General features: G+C 44.1%; 5 protein-coding genes across 7 annotated transcripts; 2 read left to right on the forward strand and 3 right to left on the reverse strand.

The window, feature by feature from the left end:
• Positions 1–584: 584 nt before the first annotated feature.
• Positions 585–9,383, reverse strand: tbc1d23 (TBC1 domain family, member 23). Of its 2 annotated transcripts, XM_086116345.1 has the most exons (19): positions 9,246–9,383; positions 8,060–8,171; positions 7,883–7,988; positions 7,522–7,726; positions 6,877–7,000; positions 6,663–6,787; positions 6,526–6,572; positions 6,103–6,206; positions 5,893–6,015; positions 5,724–5,816; positions 5,425–5,595; positions 5,286–5,328; positions 4,627–4,733; positions 4,393–4,526; positions 3,769–3,813; positions 2,397–2,485; positions 2,170–2,305; positions 1,842–2,036; positions 585–1,691 (listed from the first exon to the last, which is right to left on the reverse strand). In XM_086116345.1, exons 1-19 carry the CDS (start codon positions 9,368–9,370, stop codon positions 1,607–1,609), a joined length of 2,169 nt encoding a protein of 722 aa, XP_085972471.1. In that variant the 5' UTR covers positions 9,371–9,383; the 3' UTR covers positions 585–1,606. The 2 variants fall into 2 exon arrangements, with proteins under 2 accessions (XP_085972471.1, XP_085972472.1); XM_086116346.1 differs by lacking the exon at positions 3,769–3,813.
• Positions 9,384–9,817: 434 nt separating this feature from the next.
• Positions 9,818–12,806, forward strand: nit2 (nitrilase family, member 2). Its single transcript, XM_086116367.1, has 10 exons — positions 9,818–9,898; positions 10,087–10,205; positions 10,711–10,831; positions 10,933–11,021; positions 11,102–11,195; positions 11,291–11,365; positions 11,730–11,808; positions 11,882–11,980; positions 12,156–12,211; positions 12,285–12,806. Exons 1-10 carry the CDS (start codon positions 9,871–9,873, stop codon positions 12,383–12,385), a joined length of 861 nt encoding a protein of 286 aa, XP_085972493.1. The 5' UTR covers positions 9,818–9,870; the 3' UTR covers positions 12,386–12,806.
• LOC147202987 (ICOS ligand-like) lies at positions 12,805–16,563 on the reverse strand. The gene is made up of 5 exons (XM_086116366.1): positions 16,182–16,563; positions 14,592–14,864; positions 14,094–14,378; positions 13,441–13,614; positions 12,805–13,352 (listed from the first exon to the last, which is right to left on the reverse strand). Exons 1-5 carry the CDS (start codon positions 16,243–16,245, stop codon positions 13,279–13,281), a joined length of 870 nt encoding a protein of 289 aa, XP_085972492.1. The 5' UTR covers positions 16,246–16,563; the 3' UTR covers positions 12,805–13,278.
• A 1,266-nt stretch (positions 16,564–17,829) lies between these two features.
• Positions 17,830–22,431, forward strand: gtpbp6 (GTP binding protein 6). The gene is made up of 11 exons (XM_086115257.1): positions 17,830–18,247; positions 18,530–18,703; positions 19,044–19,181; positions 19,296–19,366; positions 19,599–19,729; positions 19,859–19,929; positions 20,251–20,409; positions 20,808–21,016; positions 21,228–21,376; positions 21,995–22,147; positions 22,214–22,431. The coding sequence occupies exons 1-11, from the start codon at positions 18,040–18,042 to the stop codon at positions 22,332–22,334; spliced, it is 1,584 nt and encodes a 527-aa protein (XP_085971383.1). The 5' UTR covers positions 17,830–18,039; the 3' UTR covers positions 22,335–22,431.
• On the reverse strand, positions 22,429–25,960 carry plcxd1.2 (phospholipase C, X domain containing 1, tandem duplicate 2). Of its 2 annotated transcripts, XM_086115259.1 has the most exons (6): positions 25,538–25,960; positions 25,134–25,270; positions 24,758–24,886; positions 24,513–24,668; positions 24,099–24,282; positions 22,429–23,269 (listed from the first exon to the last, which is right to left on the reverse strand). In XM_086115259.1, exons 1-6 carry the CDS (start codon positions 25,680–25,682, stop codon positions 23,007–23,009), a joined length of 1,014 nt encoding a protein of 337 aa, XP_085971385.1. In that variant the 5' UTR covers positions 25,683–25,960; the 3' UTR covers positions 22,429–23,006. The 2 variants fall into 2 exon arrangements, with proteins under 2 accessions (XP_085971385.1, XP_085971384.1); XM_086115258.1 differs by having other exon boundaries at positions 25,134–25,960.
• Positions 25,961–26,056: the final 96 nt, after the last annotated feature.

The raw sequence follows: 26,056 nt of genomic DNA on the forward strand, positions 1-26,056 counted from the left end.
CCGTTGCTGCACAAAACCCCCGCCTCACACAGGTAGCATGTCGGAAATGGCAACAGTGCTATTGTGGCGATCTCAGAGTGTTCAGCCATAACTTGAATCCAGAACACCGGCAGAGTTGCTGTGTCGAACGTAATTTTGAGGCCGCCGTCATTTGCGATCTCCAGCAGTTTATTTTACTCATTTAGCAAGCTCGGGTGTTTTGTTTTTAGCGTAATAAGTCACGTGACGGAGAAGCGTGGTTTGACGTGTGTCAAGTGACACAGCCGGATGTAACGGAGAATCCGGTAATTTTTCAAAATAAAATATCTTTCGTATTCCAAAATAAATACGACGGAATTCATGTAAGTTCTTATTGTGCGGCCCGGTACCAAACGCCCCGAGGACCGGTACCGGTCCGCGGCCCGGCGGTTGGGGACCCCTGACTTAGACTTTGGTACTGTGTGATCCTAAATCCAACCACATGAAAAGTGTCAATAAGCAAAGGAAATAATTTATTAGCTACGGTTTGATTTGTTGACATTTGCATGCATAGGAATGCATGGACCTTAAACGATCAGCCTTTTGCCCATAAAAACACAGAGTGATTACGCAGCAGTGATTTCATTTTTATTAAAATGGGAAATGTTTAGAAAATAATAGCAGTACAGTAAGGTGCAAATTACCTTTTTTTTTTTTAGCATTGCGAAAGTGGTGCACCATCCTTTGTGAGTGATGTTAACCAGCGGTACATAGACTCACCCCTGTCGTTTCATTCCTGTTCAAATACTGCCAAGCACAATGCACTGGGCTAATCACAGGAGAAAGATTGGAGTGAACAAAGGCAATTGTAAGTCTTGTATTCAAGATTGTGTTGACCATATTGTACACTATGTACAATCAACAATGTTTCACTGTAAGCGCAAATACAAATGCAAAATACAACAACAAAAAAAAACATCCCAAATACTGGTGTGATGAATGATGATCATTAAACCCAGTCTCAAACAAAGGCTATTGCTTAGTTGCTACATCACACATGATGAATTTAAAGCCTTGCTGCATACTCTTAACTCTGGAGATGTTTCACATAACAGCAGTATATTATATGTACATATTTATAATGAACCTCACAGGGGTTTCTACTTAAGGCTGCCTGCTGGGGGAGAAAAAAAACAAACAAAAAAAAAACTCGGCTCGTCGACTGTGACATCGCCGTTCTGTACATTCTACACTTTTCAGCCTCAAATTAACTAACCGGTGTGGGGGAAAAAAGACAGCGAAAAACACTGCTTAACATTTAACACAGAATGTCACGTAATCATTAAACAACTGTTTGGATAGTAACGCCACCTTAAGGCCAGAGGAAAGCTTCCAAAGTGGAATATCACTGCTTTAGAATGAACAAATAATACAGTATATCCAATATATATATAATATATAAGTTAGTGTAAAGAGGGCAGCATGATAGGCTCCCGGCTCCCGCAGTTGTGCAGTGGGGCGGCGTGGCATCCGAGGACCAACGCCGCACCGCGTCAGGACCCGAGGTGATTCAGTTTTTTTTTTTGTGTCAGGGGCAGGCGGCCACCATACGCCGCCGTTGTCGTTTGCGCCGTCATCATCTATCCTTTTACGACGTCTCCAGCGCGTCGAGGACTTTCATGATCTGCTGCTTGATCACTTTGGTGGCGTCTCCGGCGTTGGGGATCAGATATCTGAGAGGAAGGAAACACAAACACTGTCAGACTGGACTGTTAAAAGTTGCGACTTTTTGGCTTGTGCGTCGGCGATTTCTTCATCAAAATGACTCTTGTAAACATCGGAGACTAAAACAATAATTGTATATTTTAAAAAAAAAAAGGCACCGTTCCACCGCAGAGATCTCCACTCCGGTTGAGTTGTTGGTACCAAACTTGAAAGTGATGAGCTCTGGGTGCTTCTTCTTGGACGTGATCTTCACCACGGAGCTCAGCGCTTGTCTGGATTGGATGTAAGCAAAGCCCTTCCTGGCGGCGATCTCGCGCAGGCAGTACATGTGCGTCGCTGTCACCAGCAAGTGGCTGCAATCCACAAACGACTTAACTTTAAAGGTACGCCATGTTGAATAAATAAAACGAGCACGTATGTTGAAGATGAACAAAAATAAACAAATAAAAAGAATTGTAAAGAACAAAACGTCTTTGCTCGGCTCACCTGGGAAACATGTGACCGGTTTCTTTCACTTCGTTGCAGGGGATGTGATGTTTCACGTCGGGCTTGTTGATCCACGTCTGAACATTGACAATCTCCTTCCGGTCGTCGTCCGACATGGAAGAGCTGTCGATCTCATCTGAAGGACACGAGGGGGGGGGGGTGGACCCATCAATAAAAAAACGCTCCTCAGAATCGATGACGAAAGAAGACGATGACGATGGATGCACCTGTGTCGTACTCCTCTTCGTCGCCGATACTGAAAACGGGCTTCACCCCGCGGTAAGGTTTGCCCACGCGGTCGCTGCTGCTCACGTGTCTGAAGAGAGAAAACGATTTGGTGGGAAGAAGAAATAGAAACACTACTGTGGAAAAGGGCAAATGAATCTATTCTATGCAAATGCTGATGGCAGATGAAGACCTCCAAGCTGCAGGAAGAAGAAAAGCTTGATGTGAAGAGCTGAAAATGGCGCGGGCTCAGCCAAATCAAATCTTTGAAAGTTATTATTTTCTTTCTTTAATTACACACGGTAATACTTTTTTATATTTTGCACTTGCCACGTACTCCATATAAAGTAACAAAAAAAAAACTAAAACCAATACAAAAACTAATAAAAATGAAGGAATCTGAGCTAAAAACCTCATTAAAATGGAATAATTTTGTTTTTAAAAAGTCAAAATGAAATGGAAAAATAATTCCAACCTATTATACCCCTGTTAAGAAATGAGAGAAATGAATCTCCTCGGGTCAAACATTTACATTTAAATATGATTTTAGAAGAGAATGTTATTTAAGTGCAAAAACATGTATCGATTAACAACATGCACTGGCAATTACTGAATGACAATTAAGTCCCAATGTATCATTTAATCAAGTTAATTTACCTCAAAGTTCTGTTCAGGAAATTTACTCAAGTCCTCATTCTTAGTTAACTCATTTACGGCCTTGGTCGTATATAGTCGTCAAGGATGTTTTTCAACGGCCAGTGATTGAGGAGGGTCTCGCCCAGCTTGTGTGTGAAATTTAGTTACGTAAACCGCTGTAATGATCTCTGTAGATGGCGGTGTAGCATCACTTTGGTTTGGAGATCAGCACAGTTTTTGAGTAGCAGATAAAGATTGGGCAGTGAATCTAAACTTGTCACATTAACTGTGAGAGAAACACAGAAGTGGGACAAATGTAGCACAGGCACCTCACACTTGAACTGAGGATGCGTATGTATGGTTTAGACACCGTATGTGTCGCGGTACGTCGTGGAATGCGTGGCTCTCGATCGTGACAAAAGATGAAGTGCATGAGGTCCGGCGTGTTAAAAAAAAAAAAAAAAAGGCAAGGATGTTCAACTCAAGCCATGCGGTGAGTCAACGTCACTCACAACTTGTGTTTTGGTCGATTTGATGTTGCATGTTGTTAGTGAAAAAGCATGACGACTGGCATGTGTGTTGTTTGGGGTGGGGGGTTAATCAAGAGCCGCGAATGCTGACAGCGAGTGACATGCGTTGATGTGACACAGGCGGCGATTCTTCAGAGCGCGCCACACAGCCAGTTGATGGCATGCTGCTGACAAAAGAGCTCAGTGCCGGCCAGGAGCGAGCGCTTACCTATCAGGAATCACCTTCTCTGGCCAGGGCAGATTAAAAGATATTCTAGCATGAAGTAAGATAAAAAGGGATGGTGAGTATAAATTGTTTTAGGCGACAGGGGATGGGGGGAGGGTGAGCAACACCGACAAAGGTCAAGTCCAAATTTATACAGATAATTCTAAAGATGATGGCGTTCAAGTTCACTGGTGAAAACGCTCCGAGGTCAATAGCAAAGGGATGAATGCTAAAAATATTACAAGGAGTAAAAAAAAAAATTTTTTTTTAAATCAACGTGGGGTTAAAAAAACAAACACGTGATGAAAAATATACAAATATTTGAGAAAATAGAATAGATTCAGAAGCTGTAGGACAATAAAGTAAAAAAAAAAACACACAAAAAAAAACTTTTTTTTTTAAAATCTGCAACGCAAGTAAATTTTTGAAGATGGATTGATTTTTTTTATGTTAATAATGTTGGATGCTTGGGTAAAATGTAAAGTCAAATCAGGTTTTACATGAGTGTGATGTATATGTGAGCATGTAGTATTTGCTTCCAGTTGACAGAAAAAAACGAATAAAAGAAAAATATTCGTTTCCACTCCCAACATAGGCGCACCCACACAATCAAATGGGATTTCTTACCTGTCGACGGGGGCGGACGTGTTCTCAATGAAGCTGATCATCTTCTCTTTTACATTCACTGACTTGGACTTGAGGGCAAAGGTCATTTTGTTGACCAATGATTTAACGCTTTTGCTGTCACTCAGAGACTCCCCCTGGATGGGCACGCAAGAAAACAAGAGACGTGTTCACTTCCAACTACAGTTTCCTACCTACCGACCCCACCCCCCCAAAAAGGAAAAGAAAATAATGTACGTCTGCCGAGCTGAGGCTGCTGTGAGATCCCGACGTGCTGACGATCCAATGGATGTACGATGAGTCCAAGCCCTCCACGTTCATGTCCACCAGGTGCTGCTGTAGAGCTGAGATCACACACGCGCACGCACACGCAAACGCACACACAAATCCGGTAAGTAGGAGAATCATTTCAAACATACTGATACATTTTTCAAAAACAGTCCCTCTTCAGATTTTTGGCTTGGCTAAAACAGCATCACAGTGTACTTTAAATAAAGCTGCAGGTACTGAATATTTTGAAGAAAAAAAATGTTTTTATTGACAAACTGAAAAAAAATATTTATCAAACACTGCAAAACATAGAAAATATTTTTTCTGGGAAAACAAATAAATAAATAAAAATAACAAACGACGGAAATGGGGAGAAATGAATCCAGGAAAAATGAAAAGAAAAAAATTTGAAAAAAAAATAAATCAACAATATACGAATCCGTGGGTGTGGTTGCGCAAGAATGCAGGGGTCTAATGTAGTTTGAAGTTGTATTGTCAACATTCACCACTAGATGGCAGACTTGGCTTAGTTGCACTTACGCCAGGTCTTAATACTACAATGTGAGGAGGCCAATTAAACATTGAAGGCCTAATTTTTCATATCAGTGTCCACGTGGAGCACTCACCCATGAAGCCCCCTTTCGCGATGCTGACGTACTCCTTGTTTTTCTGCAACACAAACAGCTTAGTCAGCTTAAAATGAGCCTGTATGTTTTACAGCCCCCCCCCCCCGCCACACCCACAACGCCTTTACAAGTCTCTCACCTGCAAGAAGTGGGCCAGCACCATGTTCATGTACATGTCCTCCTCCTCTCTGCCGCTGCCCATGAAGCACAGGTGCTCTCCGCTGGCAACGGAGCCCGACTCCAGCGATTGCTTCTGAGCCTCCAGGAGGGACTTGACCGACAAGGCGAACTCAGACGGGTTCTGGAGCATCTGTGCCGGAACACGTGAATTGAGCAATTGAGAACTGTCTGGAAACAAGAGGCGCCGGGGTGCCTCTGGGTGGCAGAAGGAGAGTACCGGACACACAACGAGTATGGTTAGCGGTAGCACCAACTCACCAGGTCTGAGTCCAGATGGAAGGCAGTAGACAGATGACCGGCGTTGTACTGCTCAGCCGGCCGGCAGTCCACCACAAAGAAGCGCACCCCGTCCTGAGGAGAGAAGGGGTGGAGGGAAACGTCAGCGCTTATTCTCTCGCATTTTAAAAGCGTTTGGGAGCTCAGCCACCTGCTGATGCTGGTTGGCCTGCAGGATTTCCGGGACGGACACGGGGAGGCACAGCGCCTGACTAAGGTCGATGTCCTCCTCTTTCAGAGCCACGAGGCTGCTACCAAACAGGTTTTGGTTCATCTGGAAAGAGGAAAAAAAAAAAACGGCGTCAGCAGTCAAAGTCAGAGCGAGATGTGGTCGATGATCGCCAAGAAGAGGAAGTCCAACCTTCCTGAGCGACAGAGGGGTCTTGCTCTGGTAGTACTGGGCCAGGGAAAATAAATCCTCAATGTCCTCGGCCTCAAGTAGAGAAGGAGATTCTTCCAGCGTTTCTGTGAGAGATGTGGTGGTGGTTATGATGATGATTTATTTATTCTACAAAAGTTCCCACTGAAAAGGACATTGATGTGAGGGGAGGTGCTTCAGTTAGGCAGACCATAGCCTTGTCTACTGAAAAAGTGCTTTGCCGCTATCTTGTGGCATTTATAGCAATTTGATTTATTTATTTATTATTATTATTTTTTTTTGCAGGGGCGGGGGCAATTATTTACTATTCTCAATTCTGATCAGTTTCACTTTTTGCATCACGTGAAAAAGCCAAAAACATAGCAGGTCAAAAACTCGATCACAAAGGCTGAGGATCACACTTACTGATGATGTCATCTTTGCTGTCTCCTTCCCGGTCAAGGATGGTCTCTCTACAGGTTGAATCAACAAAACAAGAGCAAGTGAAAACTTCAATTTTCTCTCACGGGGTGGGGTGGGAGTGGGGGGGGGGGGACACTTACTTGGCATTGACGAGGATGATGAGCATAAGAAAAAAGTTGAGGAATGGGTCTGCCTGCTGGAGGTAGCAGTCCCACAGAGCCTGGGTGACGTCGGGCGGGCAGTGGCTGGAGAAAAGGCTGCCCATCTGCGCAGGAAGAGCAGAGACGTTCGGGGACATTATGCCGACTGTGCCCGAGAAAAGATCAGGGAGGCATTCGAGGAATTCCAACACACCCAGTTGATGGCGTACGAGTCAGGCGTGATCTTTTTGGTATCCAAGAAGGAGCAGAGTTCAGGCTCGTGGTACTGCAAGAGCAGTCTGTAGAGGTGGAACGGGCGGCCCTTGGGCACGCACTCCCTGAAAAAAACGCAAAGACTCTTTGGATTAAAAATAATAATAATAATAATAATAAATCGTTATTTTCAGAATCACTGATTCTTCATTCTTGGGCAATTTTTAAAAGAATCGAATAGATTTTTTTCCCTGCCCTCAATATTGTAATTGAAAAAAAAAAAGTACAAAATTAGCTCTTGCAACTAATCTTTTCTTGTTCAGGATTTTGTCCCATTCTTGAATGATGATTTTTTATGTCAGAGAGCCCTCATCCATCCATCCTTGGATAGATGGATGGATGGCTTTGAACCCTCTTTTATACAGAAAAATCTATAATCAAAAATGACCTATATTAAGAGCACGTCTACTGCATCATATGCATGTATTTTGTCCATATTTAAAATTTTTCATCGGTCTGGTTTGGAGATGGGTGGGTCCCATGTGGGCCCCCCATTGGCACTGATAAAAAAAACTGAGGCCCTTTTCAGCATTTAAGTTGCTCTTCCATAATATAGTAGAGTTGAGTGGTTGGACAGCACACCCACCGGGGTATGTGCTTGTTCATAATGGCGTAGAAGCAGTTGTAGAGGTCGCTGCGGGTCAGCCGAAGCCCCAGCAGCGGCTTGAGTAAGTGTAGCCAGCTCAGGTCCGATGTGAAGCTGATGTTGCGCGACTTGCAGTAGAAGGTGACCACCGCCTCCACGTCGGACACCATGTCGCCACGCTCCTCCTCGGACACTTGCAGCTGCTCTAAATGTGGGAATCCACAAAAAATGAGTTAAAAAAAGTTAGAGCTGCCCTCGGGCTCGCATTGTCAAACCAGGTATTGGGTTAGCGAATTTGGCGACATGATTTGAAGCCCCAATGGGCTAATTTTGTTCAAGCCACTGATGTGCATTTCCTCACCGATCAACTGCTGACTGCGACTGTGAATGAGAGTCTGCTCTGGTAAATCAAGGACACCATCCCAGGATGCGAGGGAGTCTCCTTTACCGGATACATTCAGTGCAATCTGGTAACACCCGACAACACTGTTGATATTCAACTTCCAAAATGTACATTTTAATTTTCACTCGCATGTACCTTCCACATCTTTGCTCTCTGTTGAGCTGAAGTCTCCTGAACATGGACGATGGCTTTGTCCATCTCCATATCGGAACCCCCCGAGTCCAGAGCCTCAGCTAGATCCTGGTCCCTGAAGGTATTGAAAATGCCATTCATTCTTATCTTTAAAATGTACCGTGGACATTTTACCTACAAGTAGCACTTCCGCATGCTGATGGAGGGGCTTGAAGTTTTTAAGTGCCAATCACAAATAAATAGGGGCCTCGTGTTAATAGGAGGGGTCACCACAAAAGACGATGCAGTACAATTTTTCATAAGTATCTGATCAAAAGATTCAAAAACAGCTCGATTTCAAAGTGGAAGTATTCAATTCTGCTCGACCCACCGGGATGACAATTTGATATGACTCAGTTCCAGAGGGTATGATGCAATTACTTTTTTGTTCTCGTTTTACATACATTTGAATGAACTTGTCAGTCAGCCCACAAGTTGAAAACTGTCAAACTCTCATTGGAGTCACTCCTGTGGCGACTCGGAAGAATTTCAATGATCACTTAAGGAAATAAGTTCCTACGTGTGTTAGGATTACAACAGGTGGCAAAAATCATACGAAACGATGCTTCCTATACTAACACATGACATTTCATTCAATCCGAAGGGATGATGCTGATCTCGTCTTTTCTGACTTCGCGCTACTCGGTCAAACAGAGCAACGAACTATTGTGCCAGATATCCCGTTTATTTAAGCAAGTCACTCTGACAAACAAAAAGAGGCTATTGTTGAAGTTTGCATTCCGGTTTAGTCGCGCTTGAGTGGAACAAATCCCAGCTATCAACTGGACTTGCTCATTGTTAGCATTCTTAGCGAGCGAGCCTGCGATTTCGATCAGCTGACCAAGCATACACATATGTCCCAAAACAGGCAAGCTCTCCGAAAATACACGAATAAGTCACCGTGGGGGTTGATTCGTAAAGCGCTGATGAAGTAAAACAAAGACAATTAGCAGGCTAAAAATACGAAATGTACATAATTTGAGTACAGCACAGGAAGCAAATGTGACAAAAGCAGACAGAGGAGTCGATTAACGACACAAACTCTTCGTCAATCGAATTTGGTTAACCCACGGCGGACTAAGCGCGTCCAACAGCGGGAGACTGGGAGGTGTCGTGTCACGATAAGGACAAAAAGCAGATTGTCTCTCACCAGCTGCCCCGGAGCGCTTCCTCCTCGGCATCCGCCATTACTGTGTTGAAGAGACACGTCAAGTCCCGAGAAGTATCGCGTGAGTTTGGGGCTCGTTGAAGGGTGGAGCTATTCTGTTTTATCATTTCCCCCAGTTTTCAGGAAAAAAAAATCCCCAGAAAAATCGCAAAAAGTACGTTTCCAGTGGTTAATCTTTGTTTTCATAAGCATTGATTTTTGGCACAAGTGCTTTTGCTTGCACATTGTAATTTTTTAAAAAGTAAATTAAAAAACCTTTCCATAATAGTTAGCCTTTAACAAAGCCAATGAGAAACTCGACGTTCTCGCACAGAAACGCGATTGGTAGCCACACTTCCGCCCCTCTGGATGTCACTTTCTTTGAATTTCAAAGTAAAGTTCGGGTAACTACGTATAAACGTAGTTTGGGAAAATGTGTTGAATCACATTCTTAAAATCATGATATAATCAATAAGGAGGGTTTTACACTATTTGAATTATCAACAGTGTTACTTAAATATATCGAATTAAGTTAAGCACGTTTATTTTGAAGAGCAGTTTTGAAAGCCAGCCTTCAGTTTGTTGACATAAATACACAAAAATTGCGACAAAAAGTACCGTCGCATTCATGTCTAGGATAGCGAAGGCGATGTCCAGTAAGTGTGTCTGTTCTCGTGTTATGCCTGACAGTCTTACTTTGTATCTAAATATGTTACTGAACGTCAGGTCGCTGCATGTTTTAACATTTAAACGCGTGTTTTATATTCTGTCTCATCCGGACAGTGACAAAGTTCACTCCCGAAACACATAAACAAATATAACGGCGTTTTGTCGCTGATCGCAGAGTTCCGGCTTGCAGTCATCCAGCTGCAAGTGGGCAGCGTCAAGGCGGACAACCTGAGCCGCGCCAGGCGACTTATCGACGAGGCGGCTGGACAAGACAGCAAAGTGGTACTACTGCCGGTGAGGACTTGGAATGAAACGTGTGGGACACCGCTACATTGTCAGTATCATTAATAATTCATTAAACACGTCGTTCCTCAGTGGTTACTAGTCCGCATGCGCGACATAAGCTACTAGGTTATGTGGCGCATGCGCAATGCAATACGCAAAACACTGACAAATGTGTTTGATGCTGACAAAATACACGAAAAACGCAATACACGTCACTGACGTGTGAAAAAACGTATGACCTTTTTTGTCATTAAAAAAAAATCTACATTAATTAATGGGACTCATTCAGAAGCCCTGGGCAGTTTAGAATAACATGGCAACACAGAGACGCCAAAATCTGATTGGACAAATACTCCTATTCAACAAAGTCAGAAACGCTATGAAAATTAAGTTTCTCTACTGTGGACTCAGACTGTTGGCAGTAAATTAGTAAAATTTGACGTTGTTTCATTTTTCATGATATATAATTGAATAGCTTTTAGAACACATTCAAAGAAAGGAAAATAACTTGCAGGAATGCTTCAATTCGCCCTACGGGAGCGGCTTCTTTCCCACTTATGCTGAAAGGATCCCTGGAGAGTCCACGCATCTTCTGTCCCAGGCGGCCAAAGACAACAAGGTCTACCTGGTAGGAGGTGAGAACCTGCCAGCTAATGATAATCCACCCCAATTTACCACTTGGTAGTAAAGTACCACTGTGTAATTCTAAGATTGTGAACCCTTTCCTCTTGTACAGGATCTATCCCCGAGGAGGATGGAGGCAAATTGTACAACAGCTGTCTCGTGTTTGGACCTGATGGACAACTCCTTGTCAAACACAGGAAGGTACACGACTGACATATTTGACACACACAGACACACACACACACACAGACACACACACACTGTTGTTTCTCCTCTTCAAGATCCACCTGTTTGACATCGACATTCCAGGCAAAATTCGCTTCCAGGAGTCAGAGACGTTGAGCCCAGGCAACACCTTGTCCATGTTTGAAACACGTGAGTGATGTTGATTTATTGGTATGTGTTCCAGCTCTTTGTTTATTTTTCCTTTGTTTACCCAATATTCCAACGTAATTGATATGTACTCGTAGCCTTCTGCAAAGTGGGCGTGGGGATTTGTTATGACCTGAGATTCGCCGAGCTGGCGCAGCTCTACAGCAGGAAGGGTGAGTGTGTCGCCAAAGTCAACATTGTCGATGTTTCCAGAAAGAGCCGGTTCAGCTTTAATGTGAATGCAAATGTCATGAACTTTTAAGACGAAATTTGTGTTGAGCAAAAAGGGACTTGGCACAGCACCATCACAACATTTACGCAACTATGACGTATGGTCCAAGTCTTGTTTTGGGACTGCTTTGCTAACTCATGGCCTGGACGCATTGCTATCATTGACGAAAAAGCTAGTTTCTGAAATTATCTAAACTTTTCGCAAACAGAATTATGTTAAGGTTCAGAAAAAAGGATGTTGATGCTTGGCTCTCCTATTTTGTGGACCGTCTGAAAGTTTTTTTGTTTTTGTTTTTTGCTGGTCAGGGTGTCAGCTGCTGCTCTATCCAGGAGCCTTCAACATGACCACCGGTCCTGCCCACTGGGAGCTCCTGCAGAGGGGCAGGTCAGGTTTGTTCTGTAAGGAGCGATGGTGAGGGAACGAAAATGTGATTCACTTGTGGTTTCCCGCACTGCAGGGCTCTGGACAATCAGGTGTACGTGGCCACAGCTTCACCCGCCAGGGACGAGAGCGCCTCTTACGTGGCCTGGGGTCACAGCACTGTGGTGAACCCCTGGTGAGACGTTGCACTCTAGTTTATTCCAGATGGACGGAACGCAATGTTTTGTTTTGTTTTTCCTTGATGTTGAGGCGCCTCATGATCACAAACAATTATTTTAATGGAAAAGAGGGTACAAAAAAAATGAGTCACGTGCTGCTTCACCAAGGTGGCGTATTTTTCTTTCTTCAAGGGGCGAAGTTATCTCCAAAGCCGGAGCAAAGGAGGCTGTGATCTACGCCGATATCGGTGAGTGTCAGCGGTGGTACCAAATGCTCGGCCTACCACCGACAAAGCGGTGAAGGTCACACCCCGATTTCAGACCTGGAGTACCTGGCCGACGTGAGGCGGCAGATCCCCATCACGGCCCAGCGCCGCCACGACGTCTACGCCGTGACCTGCGCGCAGGGAGAGGCCAGATGATGGGCCGACAGAGAGAGACCACGATGACGAAATGGCAACCGCATCTCACTTGTGATTGATTGTTGTTAATCATGATCCTTCAGAACGTGTGAATTGAGCAATATGATCACACAGTGTTAGGTAAAAACAGAGCTACCTTGACTTTCAAGTGTCCCAACTTGGGGATTTTTCAAGGCACAAGCTGTCGCTTGACTTTTTCTGGAACGGGCTGGAAGCGATTAATGCTATTTCAGTGAATCAATGAGCAGCATATTTCCTTTATCTCCAAGAGGAATAAAGTAAAATCTACACTTGGATGTAAAAAAATAAAATAAAAATTGTATGCGTTATCAGAGTTAGCTTCTACTAAGCAAGGAAGTTGCTGTCAGTCGGATGTTGACATGGACGCCTTTCTTGAAATTAATAAAAGGGTAACTGTGAACATTCTGAAAAATGAATTTATTGAAGAAAAAAATATATAACTCTTAACAACTAAAAAAAAGTGAAAATGACAAGAATTCCCCAACAATGAAAGAACCCTCGCATCTCCTTTTTTTTTTTCCAATTTGACGCAATATTCACGGCTTTGGCAACAAAGCATCAATTTAGCGGTGATTGCGGTTCATTTGGGCAAATTCCCACATACAAGCCCTGGAATTCACCCAAAAGGGTCCACTTTCATCTCAAACTTGTCCATGGGTCCTTGAGTAGTTTTTGTGCGTCTTGTCCTGATGGACATGTCCATGGAATTTAGTGTGTATCGGTGAAACTAGTATCAAAGTCAATTTTTTTTTCTCGGCTAACCTTTCAGGGAGGTGCTATCAAGTGGGAAAATAGCCAACTCCCTGTTCAATTTTGCTCATGGGGCGCAAGCGCAGCAAACTTCCTTGGCAGAGGTCATAATTGAACCCTGGTTAGACGTTGGACTCCGACAACTGCAACGTGACCACCTCAGTTTCCTCCGCTTGTTGACGTCTCCTGTAGTAACCTGCAGACAGCGGCGCCATTATTTACACACTCGGACCGAGTCGATCTTTTAACAATCTGCTTATTTCTGAAAGCGGGTTTGAGAGCACCTCTGTTCCTTCTACTCAGGTGTTGTATCTTCCTCCTCTTGCTCAGCCGGTCCAGGTGGATCTGGTAGGCCAAGCCCACGGCCACCATGGCGCCCACCACCGCGCACAGGACCGTGCTGAACACCCAAAGGGAGTCGGTGGCTCGGGTCACCACGGGGCCATGCCACACTGCGTCTAAGCAGAGACAAAACAAAAGGAAGAAGCCGTCGTGGCAAACGCTGCCGCAAGCCCTCATCCCGTGATGTCAAATGTACTCTACGGAAAACATGGCCGCCGTTTGAATATGGCAAAGTGTATCGGGAAAATCTGTCAGAGTGGGAGAGTATTGTCACCTGCCAGTTGGGATAAGATAGGCGAATATGGAAAAAAAAAATCACGATTATTGTGTTGATAATTAAATCACGATTAATGAAAACGCTTATTCATAGATTTCAGAACAGGATTAAACTACAACTCAACTACTCAAAACTACCATCATAGCCCCGTCCCATTCATCCCAATTATAAATGTTTCTAAAATGGAGAGAAGCCAAAATTGAAATTGCCCAGCCCGAGCTGCCAATGCAACCCCCCCCCTCATTGCATCACAAGTTCCCTCCCCTTCTCCAGTGACATCACAAGTCCCCTTAACCCCTACAGTGACATTCCACATACGTGTGGTGGAGGTGAGGGTCTGGTTGATGGCTAAGTTGTGAATGACACACGACACGTTGGTGTCCGTCACGTTGACGCTCAGGTAGCTGGTGATGTAGTAGAGGCGAGAGTCCGGTCGCAGCTCCACCTGGGTCTGTACTGAGCCCGGGGCGGTTTCTTGGGCCCCGCCGTCAATCAGCCAGTCAACGACTGGCTCGGGGAAGCCGCCGCCCGAGTCGCACTGGAAGACGCTGTGGGTATCCTCCACTGCCGCCTCCCATCGGAGCTCGGGGGCGCTGAACGGCGCTGACACACACACACACACGCACACACAGAGGAAATAACAATCGGAAAAAAATGTATGTATAGGTTTGATGTTGACCACGGTTTGAACGACTGGTCTTTTCCACAGTTTTTCTCATTTTTGCGTTACTGTAAATCAAAACAGGAACAAAAAAAAAGATGTTTCAGACATAAATAAAACAACTGGTTAAAATTGTATCTGTACGTTCAACTTACCAGCGACCCTCACGCACAGCGTGCAGGCCTCGAGGCTGCGGTTTCCCTGAAAGGTGACCATGACACTATAGGACGCTTTGTCCTCCTGTGGGTCCACGGAGGGCAGCCTCAGGGTGAAGTTGCCCGTGCGAAGAGCGTCGTCATCTTCGTCTCGCACGACCTCTTCCTGGTTCCTCCTCCACGTCACAGAGACATTGGCCAAGTTGAGGGCGTCTGGGTAAAAGCAGGAGAGCCGCAGGGGCCGGCCCACGATGCCCAGCAAGCACTCCTGGTCTGGGGAGAACATTCTAAACGTTTCGTATGGTTTCTGAAGGCACCTCAAAAGTCAATAAGTCAGTTCCTCAAAGATCATGTTGACAATGTCTAAATTTTCAACACACTCTTTTGGAATTACGCTTGGTGTTCAGTCTATTTTATCTCCTCCACTATGTATATGTTAGCAGAGCAATTGTTAGCATTTGAGCTACTTCCTTTCAAAAAAGTACCGACCACAGGGTACAATGACCTTCTGCGCTAGGTTGTTAGGTATCTTACTAGCTACTACAGTTTATATTAGCATAAAAACGATTAGCATTGTAGCTCATCTCTTTTTAAATGGTTGCTTAACACTGGGCACAATGTAAAATCCTTGTTAATGTGCCTCAGCACTTTCACCACTCACGGTACTTGCTAAATGATAGCAAAACAACTCCAGGTATTCGAATGTTAATATTGCGGCCACGTTGGCAGCCAACATATTTTGTGACGCTGCCTTTTTGAATGTTTGAATAGAAAAACATCCCGAGTTCAACTGTCAGCATGGCAGAGGTACAAATACTGATTTTAACATTTCAGCAGAGACTGACACGTCACACATTCAATTTACACTCGGCATTGGTCAAATTTGACTGTGGATTATTTCTCATCGTTCCTTTGAATTCTATTGTGCTAGGTGACTATTTACTTAGCATACATAACTATAGTTGCTGGCTGTTTGAGTACAACTAATTATGAGTACAAATGAAAGTCTAACTGTCAATGTGAGTATTTGTGGTTTTATAATTAGACAGCGATTGTTTTATTTAATTTGGTAACAAAAATAAAGACAGCCTTTTTTTATAGAGCACATGTCATAGACAAAGTATGACATGCTTTGAAAGATCTTAATCCTAGCTATGGGAAAATAGCATCGTTTTGAACTTTTAAAAGCATTCACACTTGGGACTGACTGTAGGCAGTTTACTGCATGTTGCATGCAGCATAACAAGTAAATGCTGCATCACCATGTTTGCGTTGAACTCTGGGCTCCACCTTTTGTATAAAACCAATTTTAAACTATGCATTTTGGTATTTTCACAGTCATCAAGAACCATATGATAGAGTAAATTTACTGTCAAGGGTGAAAAACTGTTCTTTTTTGTTTTAAATAAACCTTCACAGGGTTATGTCAAAATAGAGATTACGGCCCCAAACATTTAGTCACATGCTGTTCCCCTAATTGTGGTCTTTCAGCCTTTATCTGTTTGTTAAACCCTAAATCTAGCGCACCGAGTGCGTGCTTTGTGGTCATCATTGACCTCAATATAACTGGACATTTAGATTCTTTCTTACCCCAAGTGTTGCAGCAGGTGAAGAAGCTGAGCAGCAGTCCTATGTTCCACAGTGCCCGGCGCATCGCCTCTTAGGCCCCCGGCCCAAATTAATTGACTTTCCGCCTTGTATGAAACCTATTTTGATGCTTATTGTCATCTAACCTCGCTTCAGTCGTTCACACCGAAGGAATGTCAGCGTCATGTTGGGTCTTGTCGCGCCTCAAAAGCTTCTGTCGCTCCTCTTTACGGTTGCGACACGACGCTTTAAAAAGTGGAAACAAGCGAAAGAAAATGACACATTAAGAATTTGCTTTTAAAACCGCTTAATCTGTACCGCCTTTACGACAAAGAGCCATTGAGGTGTTCTTCGGTCGAACCTGTTTAGCTTCTTTAACCAAGCACACGCCCACAAAAACCATTGACAGGCAGCGCGTTAAAGGATTACAATCACATGAATCACTTGACTCGTATTCGACCAATTAAGGCTCAAAATGCGTAATTTGATCTCAGGAAACGTGTTAACTATGACATGTATTCATTACATATTAAAAATACGGAAAATAAATACACATCTAGCTACTCAGAGTGGACGATTGCCCATAATAATATAATTGAATGAAAGTGAACCGAGTTTTAAAGCGTAATGACGCCATTGTCCGATAGAGAGCAGACTCGAAACGAAGGTTGAGTAACAAAAATATTTGATTCATTTGTTTTTATTTAAAATGCTGAAGAATAAGTCTACTAATTATTTTGGGTGTGTATATTGAGTCGTTGAAGTTGTGTAATTCATGTTTTTTTTAAATCGCAGAAACAGAAAGCACCGTGACAACTGCAGGTAAATCAAAACACAACTTTTTTAGGATTAACTGCGCTATAATTAGGATTAAGTTGGTATATCGTGGTTTCTTTATTTCATTAATGATTTGTAATTCCTGAAACACGAAAAAAGACAAACAACAGTGAGACGCATCAGAAAACAATATTTCAACCACGAAGCGTAATCAAAACAAAAATGTTATTTCAGGACTTTCGTCTTTAAGGCACTGTACTCGTGGTCACAGGGCGTAAAATACCACGCCAGTAGTTCTAACAACTCGGTAAACAACTAAAATCAACACTCCATATTTTATTACATATTTACCTCAAATTTTAATCGAGAATGGGTTCATACGAATTACTCTCAGCTGCTTTGTAATGACCATTGGCATTTAACACATCGTTGTTGTTTTTTACGGCATCAATGAAGTGACGTAATCAGAAAACGAACACGGGAAACGAGAAGTGCGTCTCGTATGAGTTGTTTCATAGAATAATAAAAGCGTATTATTTTTTTCAGTTTAAGTAAACATTAGTTTCGTGAATAGGGCAGAATATGACAAAAATTAAAGAATCAATGGAGGAAGTGACGTCGAAGCAATATGGAAACAGCGAAGCGACCAATGGATCACAATGTTTTCTCCCCTTTTAATTTTTGCAGGCAATACCACTGTGGAAAGGGGAATAAAATACCAACGATTTACTTGATATTTGTTAGATCTGAAGGAATTTAAAAGCTATAATTATATTTCACAGAACTATAGTATTCACTTGGTACTCAGTGACTATGGGGGTATCGGAGCATTTAGTGCATGGGAATTATTTCCTGCAAGACTGACCGTAGGGCAAAATATTCCCCATTTTTTTTAATGGCAACGCAAAGGAAAATATGTAGTCGAATTTTAAACGCAGTACATTACTAGAGTAACGTCGATAAGAAGTAGAGTTTTGTGCAATGTACTAGTATGCTGAGTGAGGTTATATTATTCAGTAACCTATGAGGAAACGGTGTATTACGATGTTGCATTACATGACATGATCGCGAGTTCTTGAATAACATGGCAATCGTCAGGAAGATCCACGCGTGGTCGTCTCTCCTGCACGGCGCCCGCACACGCATCAGCCGGCCAGTCGTAACTTTGACCCCCACTTGGACGAGCCGCCTTCCACGGCACGGAGACAGCCCCACGCCGCGGTGCACCAGCAGAGCGTTTGGGCTCGCTCGCTGCACCTTCAGGCGCTCGGACAGCTTCACCGAAGACAGAGGTGACTCAAGTTCTCACATTGTGTACTGAAGTAGGAGTACTTGTACAATTAACAACAGCAACATACGCTATAAAAGTAGGAATACTGATTCAACTCGTTTGTGCAATTATAACAAGTACATACTCTAAAGTTTAAAAATAAATGCACGTAGTGTCAGGTGGCAAAACTACTCGCCCCGTAGTTAAATCGAATAAAACAAAAAAAGTCATCTGAAAAATAAAGCTCAGCCACCTTAGAAATCAACTTATAGTACAGTTAAAAAAAACTATGTGTGCTTGTCAGGTTTCACACAGCAGGAAGATGACATCGACGAGAACGAGGAGGAGGAGGAGGAGGAGGCCGACGAGCTGTTCCGGGAGCTGCAGCCCGCCACCGCCCTCCCAGAGGGCCCGCACCGGCTCTTTGTGGTCCACCCTGATGTCAAGTGGGGAAGCAGGAAACAACACCTGACCACAGGTGAATGGACAGTCAACCTCACCGTATTCACAATTTTGCGTGCTTGCGGATTTTGTAGACATGCCAAAGCCATGTCGGATTTAAAAATAATGCTTTTGCACAATCCTAGTGCCAAGGTACTGTATCGAAGTAAGGGGCGGTACTTCCCTTAGTTGGACCAATCCCCCCCCCCCCCCCCAAAAAGCCTATTTTCCAGGAGCTGAAATGATGTTGCAATCTTTGTCTGATGTAATAATGTGTAAGTAAAAAGAAAAAGAAAGAATCACCCCGAAAATTTGCAGATTTACCTCATTCCATCTCGTGGCGGTCACATAACTACCACCCCCCCTCCCCCTTGCAGCCGAACTGATGATGGCGGAGGCGGTGGCGCTGGTCAATACACTGGAAAAGTGGACAGTGGTGGACCGTCTCATCCTGTCCACCAAGACCCCCGAGAAGAGGAAGATCTTCGGCAAAGGAAACTTCCAGATGCTTACGGGTACTTTGTGTTCACGTCATCATGACTCTATTTGGGCGGGACATTTTCTGGTCAATTTCCAGGAAGTTTCCCGTAAATTTAGGTGCTCATCAGGTATTCCTCTTCCCCGTGCAGAGAGGATCAGACGGACGACGGGCATCACCGCCGTTTTGGTCAACGTGGAGCGTCTGTCACCATCGTCAGAGGTGATGTCATCTGTTGCGCGGCAACTCTAATTACGCTGAAGACTTTTGGTGGGACCCGATGTGGGGAGGCATTTTTCCTCGATCATCTTTGACTCTTAAGTAATAAAATAAAAACTTTCAACCGGCCCAAACCTGAGGTAGAGGGGGCTTATGACTCATTAGTTTAATAGATTTTTTTAGTAATGTGCCTGTGCCCACAAAAAAAAATCGAAATATGCTTGTTGCCCACTAGAGGGAGCTAGAGGAGGCGTGGGGAGTGAAGGTGTTGGACCGATACTCGCTGGTGCTGCACATATTCCGCTGTAACGCCAAAACCAGAGAGGCCAAGCTGCAGATCTCGCTGGCCGAAATCCCTCTGCTAAGGTACCCACAAAAAAAAAAAAAAATTAAAAATCAATACTACAATGATTCAAATAAAATAAACCACAAATGTAAACTGGAGAATAATCATGTTAATAATAATAAGAATACGAATATTTTTTTTCCTGGCAGGTCACGTCTGAAGAATGAATTCCTCAACTTGGACCAGCAGGGCGGAGGCGCCCGATACATCGGCGGCTCGGGTAACCAACATGACAAACTCAGACTACCGGTACCTCGATAGAGACCACCGTGCTCAAGTCGGAAGGGGGTTGCGGGGGTTACGTGATTTTGACATCATCACCGCAACATATGAACCGTAACTGACACGTTGCAACAATATTGAAGTAGTCCATGTGTCAATATTACCGTCCCCTCAAAATAACTCAAACCGACCATTTTGTGTGTCTGAACTGCTGGCCACAAAAGTGAGCACACCCCATGTGAAAATCTCCAAATTGGACCCAATGACCCACGATCTTTACTCGGTGAGCCCTCTTTTTAAATCTTGGCGGTCCATGCAGGCGAGACGCAGCAGGAGGTCCAGCAGAGGCTGCTGAGGGAGCGTGAGATGAAGATCCGAGCGGCGCTCGAAAAGCTGAGCAGGAAGCGGCGACTGCTTCGAACCCGCCGGAAGCACAAAGAGTTCCCGATCATCTCGGTGCTGGGCTACACAAACTGTGGTAAGACAAGTCACTTCGGAACCACTTGGGGCCTTTAAAAAAAAAAAAAGTTGGATAAAATATATTTAAAAAAATTAATGTGGGATTTTAAATGTAATAGAATCCACAAAATAGAATAAAATAATAAAGTGAAAATAAAATGGAACAAATTTGTGAAATAGTGGGAACAATAATGTTATTTTTGGAATAAAAACCCCCCCAAAAATAACAATTTCAAATACAACAGAACAAAAATAAATCAAATAAAAATGAAAGTGGAATAAAACAAAACAAAAACAAAAGTCAGACCTCTCATTGCTTTTTTTTTTAGAAAGCATTTTGTTTGGTGATTTTGTCCCACCGGGACTCTTTCGTCACCAAACAAATTCACCATTTTGTCTTTGTCGACACATCTCCAGGCAAAACCACGCTGATCAAAGCGCTGACGGGTGACGCGGGGCTGCATCCCCAGGATCGGCTTTTCGCCACGCTGGACGTGACGGTGCATGCGGGCCAGCTGCCCGGCCGCGTCACCGTCCTCTACGTGGACACCATCGGTTTCCTGTCGCACCTGCCGCACCAGCTCATCGACTCGTTCGCCGCCACGCTCGAGGACATCAAGCACTCGGTACGTACGACCCGTCGCCACCACACAGAGGAAACATCGGGCGACCTCCAGTCGGTCCCAGCGGAGGAAGACCATATATGGTTTCGAGAATTTTGTACGTGACCCTTTTTGTTGAACATGTTAAAAATATCGAGATGATAAGAAGTGTCTATCTAGTTTTAGTGATTGAATCAGCCCAAATTTGACTTGTGCAATTGTGCGTGCGCGTCAGGACGTATTGATTCACGTGCGGGATGTGAGCCATCCAGAGAACGTCAACCAGAAAGCCAACGTGTTGAATGTCTTGAGGAACCTCCGAGTGCCCGACGCACTCCTGAGCTCCATGATCGAAGTCCACAACAAGATTGATCTCATTGACAAGTAAGGAACTTGTTCTTTGGCTTTTTTTTTTTTTTTTTTTTTGGCTCAGGCAAAAGTCAACGGTTGTAGCTTGAGATGTGTTTTTTTTCTTTTCTTTTTTTTTGTTCAGCCCGATAGCAGTAAAAGTACTGGTATCGGGGGCCAACTGATTTTGAGCCCGATTCCATTATTCCGATCACTACTAAATTGGTCGATTTAGTAAAAAAAAAAAAAAAACCTTGTCTCGCTCTTTTTTTTTTTTTAACTAAATCGACCAATTTATTAGTGATCGGACTAATGGAATCGGGCTCAAAATCAGTTGGCCCCCGAAAAAAACAAAAAAAAGAGACAAAGTTTTTTTTTTTGGTCCCTAACAACAACAGCAATGGATTACAAGTACAAACATTGAACTGTTGACACTTTGTCCTTTACAAATTAATTGTACAACAGATAGAAAATGAGCAAAAATCTGATTTTGGTTTTCCCTAGTTTAAAAAAAAAGCTTGGGTGAATGCCAAATTTCCTTTTTAAATTTGTATGACCTGTACAATTACCATCCATGCATTACCATGGCGACAGTTACCACGACGTCCAATGGGACACATCAATAAAACATTCACGTTCCGTCACGTCTTTCAGCTACGAATCGACGGAAGACGACTCGCTGGCCATCTCGGCCCTGAACGGGCGCGGCCTGGAGGCGCTGAAGACGGCGTTGGAGCGGCGCGTGGTGGCCGCCACGGGCAAACGCCTAGTCAGCCTGAAGGTGGACCTCAGCACGCCGCAGCTCAGGTGAGGGAGGCCACGGCGTTGGGTCCAGCACGCGGATGGCACGCCATTAACTGTCGTGGTCCTCAGCTGGCTGTACAAGGAGGCGGCCGTGCAGGACGTCAGCGTGGACGCCGACGAGGGCTCGGCCGACGTCAAGGTGGTCATCGGCAACGCCGCCTATGGACGCTACAGGAAGATATTTGGCTAGCAGCTCGCTACCTCTGCCATGAATATTACGTTTCACGCACACACGCGCGCACATGCATGGCTGATTGACTGTAAATTAAATAAAGAAATAGAACCGCGGGGTTGCGTTTCATTTATTTCAGTGTTAAAATGTTCTCACTTTTTTTTTTTGTCACATAAAACATGCAATTAAAAGGAGGACGCATCAAAGGAATGAGTTAATTCTAAGGCACAATTATTGAGCCAAGTGAAAATGTCCCTCGTTTCTGTCAGTTCACATACATGTTTTAAATGTATTTATTTTGGTATTGATACATCATTCCAGTTTTACATTATTTTCTTTTAAGACCACAATTACATTTGACATTTAACAACTAAAACGTGTCATTAAAAACATCCTACTGAGAGCTGTTCCTAATATTGCGACCGCCAAAATATCCATCCAAAAAAAAAAAAAAAGAATTTTCCCTGATGTGGCGGCAGAATTTAATGAATCGTGCTGCTGCGTGACACAATCGATGGACGGCCGGACGGATCAAATCATGCTGAGAGTTGTTCCTAATATTGTGGCCACCACGGAGAGCTATCTATGACGTCAGCAGTATGTTTTGGTGCACGATGATAAAAAATATATTGGTATTGTTCATCGAACAGACTTGGTTGGCCGGTGCAAGAGTCCACGAGCACGGCGCTATCATCCGTTTTCTGCGTGCCACTTTTTGTCCGTCAGCAGTTTCCTGTTGAGTCCCACGACGAGGGGGCAGAGGGGCAGCGGGCCCACAAAGTCCCCGGCGATGATGTTGAGGCTGTGGGGTTCCGAGCCGGGGGCCTGCTGCTTCACCCACTCGCTCAGGCTCTGCCACTGGGCCCAAGTCAGCGTGCGCAGAGACTGCTTGGGGTTGGTGATGATGTACTTCCTGTACGCCGTCAGGTTTAAGCCCGCCACGAAGAAACCCTCTGCAGGGACAAACAATGTGATATTACATGAAGTCTTAGACATTGCAGTACACACATTCAGAACCAGCCAATTTAGAGCATTCTGATCTTTCAAGGCTCACATAATGTTGTGTTTCATGACTACATAAACATTAAACCAAATTTTCATCACAATTTTTTTATTGTTTCTACCTTATTAGTACCGGTAATCAGAAGAATATGGGTTGGTTTCACCCAAATCATCTGTTTCGGACCCACCCACCCCCACTCATCCAAAAAACCCGCACAAAAAAAGCTTTTATTGTGTGAAAAAAATCTATGTTATGATGCAAATAATTTTTGCTTTAGTGACACCTCAAACATCTGAATAATCTTTTGACAAAATACCAACAGCAACAATGAAAATGTACCTTTGTTTGCAAAATAATTGACAAATATCACTAGTGTAACAATTCAGCATTTGACAAAGTTTAACAGGTATTTGCATGCTATTTAGTAGTAGCAGTAGTAGTATTTTGTAGTGTGTGCGTGTGCAACGTGCCATGCATGTGTGTATGTATGTACATGACATCATCGCTTCTGGTTCCAAATTTAAATAATCTCTTGTCATCCTTTCTCTCATTTGAGACAACCTTGATGTGACATTTAGATTTAAAGTCACAAATCAGTCTATACCAGTAAAGTCAATCAGTATAAATCCGTATATAATCAGTATAAGACTTGATTGTAAAAATATTTGAGAAGTGCCGTGCAGCTATTTCTACCCAAAGGTACGTGCGGCACCATGGTGAGGAGGTCGATGGTTAGTGTGTTCTTGTGTGTCAGTAGCGCAGGTGTGACATGGACTCACGTGGCCTTCCAAGCTGCTTGTTCCACTCCAGGAAGTTGATGGCGGCGCAGGCCGTGCGTTGGTTGGCCCACCAGTAGGGGATGCTGGGGAGCAGCTCGGCATGTCGGGAAGCTACATCGGCGTCGTAGGAGAGCAGAACCTGACGACCCGACGCCCACAGACGCCGCAGGGACCAGTCCGCTTCCTGTCCGGGAAAAAGAGACACGCGTGACCATCAAGTTAGAGCAATGGACATCTCATCATCCAAAGTAAACCACATCTCACATACAAAAACTTCTACGGAAAGGAGCATCTTATGGTCCAAAGCATACCACATCATACCTGTATGTGCCACATCTAGCCATGGAAGGGAACATCTTGCAAAGCACCGAACATCATCATCATCATCATCATCATGTATGCAAAAAGGCTGACCTGGCGGAGACAGAGTTTGGCACCAAAGAGCTTCTTGAGGTTGCATATGAAGAGGTGATGGAGCGCGTCACTGAGTCCCTCAAAGTGCCTGCAGGCCAGGATGACCACCTCCTTGGGGTGACTCTCCAACCAGGTGGCCACGGACCGCAGTGTGTCCTGATTGGTCGATCAGCAAGAGTGCAATCGAGCTCATTGGTCAATGCGGACCTCAAGTTTGTGCCAGCGAGCGTCGGGGTTTCACTCACCAAGACGGTGACGTGTGTGTACAAGATGTGGGTGAAGTACAACTCTGAGGACGGGTCGTCAGGTTTATGCGCCACGCGCAGGTCGAAATACCGGATGCCCATCGACAGCTGGTCTTCAATGCAGCAGTCCTGATTGCATAGACAGGTTGGGCATTTAAAAATGGGGCGGGAGGGATTAGATAGATAGACTTATTATTATTTTACATTTTTCATAGTTTCTTTCGTTTACTTAGCATATTACGCAACACCTTTTCAATGTCCTTGTGCTAATTCCTGCTGCCATCACCTTGGTGGACATAACGATAAGTCTAGATTTTTTTTTCCAAGGCTTGTGTTTCCTATCTATATTCCTATTTATAATCTCCAAAGGTTCTACCTGCGTGGTGGCCCATTTAAAGACAGTGGGCCTGGTGAGGCAACAGCAAAGTCCATCAAGCACCCTGAACAGGTCCGACTCAGACCTCACCAAGGGGGAGGAGATATCCAGGCAATAGCTCATTGTGTCGTGACTTCCTGAAAACACACAAACTGCATACTGAACAGCTAGAACTGGTTTACTGCGCATACAATGATTACTGCAAAAGGCATTCTTACTAATCACTTCCAGCACATTTGTATCTATCTTATGTCTAATTATAAATGTAATTTGTACAGTATGACAGTTGTTCCTAATATTCTGCGTGATCGTAATTGCGTGAGCCAAAATATAAGAAATATGACTGGTTGTCCTATTTGTTGTCATTGACCAAACAGGGAGATTTGGAATTAAAGCGACAGTACCGGGTATGGCCAGGTGGGTCAGCGGGATGTCCAGCAGCTCCTTCGGCAAATTCGACATCCAGTCCTCGCACCACTGATCCATGTCGGGGATCTCCTCGGAGTCGCTCGACAAGGAACGTCTCGACGTGGACAGCTTCTCCCACATTTCACGATCAATGAATCGATCGCCTTCGATTATTTCATTATGTGCCTTTAAGAGATCGGGGGTCAAAGGGTAAACAGGAAGTAGAAGTGAAAGTTTGCGAGGTCCTGGGAGAAATAAAGCGAAATAATTAAGTCAGCCAGTTTGTTTGCTGATGGTAGAAAACCGGTCCCGCGACATCGTCCTCCTCACTCAACATTAACTCTCGCGTTCCGGGTTCGTCTTTGACAAACAGTATCACGTTTGATGCGGCTCTCAACTTTACTTCCTGTTCGGGATACGCATGCGCAGTGGCCACAACGGAGATGGGGAAAAATAAGCGACAATATATGTCACTCACGTCGCACTTGCTAACTAGTTACCGGGAAATAAGCGAC

The sequence above is a fragment of the Hippocampus guttulatus genome, chromosome 7, assembly GCF_054856545.1.
Source record: "Hippocampus guttulatus isolate MCC_2025c chromosome 7, RoL_Hgut_1.0, whole genome shotgun sequence".
NCBI lineage: Eukaryota > Metazoa > Chordata > Actinopteri > Syngnathiformes > Syngnathidae > Hippocampus > Hippocampus guttulatus.

What these genes read in the sequence shown, in the direction of transcription:
- tbc1d23 (XM_086116345.1), bottom strand. Translation starts at nt 9,370, where the DNA reads ATGATAAAACAGAATAGCTCCACCCTTCAACGAGCCCCAAACTCACGC. An exon ending in ACCGGTCACATGTTTCCCAG is followed by an intron (nt 2,037 to 2,169) that starts GTGAGCCGAGCA and finishes TGTGGATTGCAG; the next exon opens with CCACTTGCTGGTGACAGCGA. An exon ending in GAGATCTCTGCGGTGGAACG is followed by an intron (nt 1,692 to 1,841) that starts GTGCCTTTTTTT and finishes CCTTCCTCTCAG; the next exon opens with ATATCTGATCCCCAACGCCG.
- nit2 (XM_086116367.1), top strand. Translation starts at nt 9,871, where the DNA reads ATGTCTAGGATAGCGAAGGCGATGTCCA. An exon ending in GATAGCGAAGGCGATGTCCA is followed by an intron (nt 9,899 to 10,086) that starts GTAAGTGTGTCT and finishes CGCTGATCGCAG; the next exon opens with AGTTCCGGCTTGCAGTCATC. An exon ending in GCAAAGTGGTACTACTGCCG is followed by an intron (nt 10,206 to 10,710) that starts GTGAGGACTTGG and finishes AATAACTTGCAG; the next exon opens with GAATGCTTCAATTCGCCCTA.
- LOC147202987 (XM_086116366.1), bottom strand. Translation starts at nt 16,245, where the DNA reads ATGCGCCGGGCACTGTGGAACATAGGACTGCTGCTCAGCTTCTTCACC. An exon ending in CACCTGCTGCAACACTTGGG is followed by an intron (nt 14,865 to 16,181) that starts GTAAGAAAGAAT and finishes TGTTCTCCCCAG; the next exon opens with ACCAGGAGTGCTTGCTGGGC. An exon ending in GCTGTGCGTGAGGGTCGCTG is followed by an intron (nt 14,379 to 14,591) that starts GTAAGTTGAACG and finishes TGTGTGTGTCAG; the next exon opens with CGCCGTTCAGCGCCCCCGAG.
- gtpbp6 (XM_086115257.1), top strand. Translation starts at nt 18,040, where the DNA reads ATGGCAATCGTCAGGAAGATCCACGCGTGGTCGTCTCTCCTGCACGGC. An exon ending in GTCTGTCACCATCGTCAGAG is followed by an intron (nt 19,367 to 19,598) that starts GTGATGTCATCT and finishes GTTGCCCACTAG; the next exon opens with AGGGAGCTAGAGGAGGCGTG. An exon ending in GCCGAAATCCCTCTGCTAAG is followed by an intron (nt 19,730 to 19,858) that starts GTACCCACAAAA and finishes TTTTCCTGGCAG; the next exon opens with GTCACGTCTGAAGAATGAAT.
- plcxd1.2 (XM_086115258.1), bottom strand. Translation starts at nt 25,682, where the DNA reads ATGTGGGAGAAGCTGTCCACGTCGAGACGTTCCTTGTCGAGCGACTCC. An exon ending in TTAAATGGGCCACCACGCAG is followed by an intron (nt 24,887 to 25,133) that starts GTAGAACCTTTG and finishes CTATGCAATCAG; the next exon opens with GACTGCTGCATTGAAGACCA. An exon ending in ACACACACGTCACCGTCTTG is followed by an intron (nt 24,669 to 24,757) that starts GTGAGTGAAACC and finishes TCGACCAATCAG; the next exon opens with GACACACTGCGGTCCGTGGC.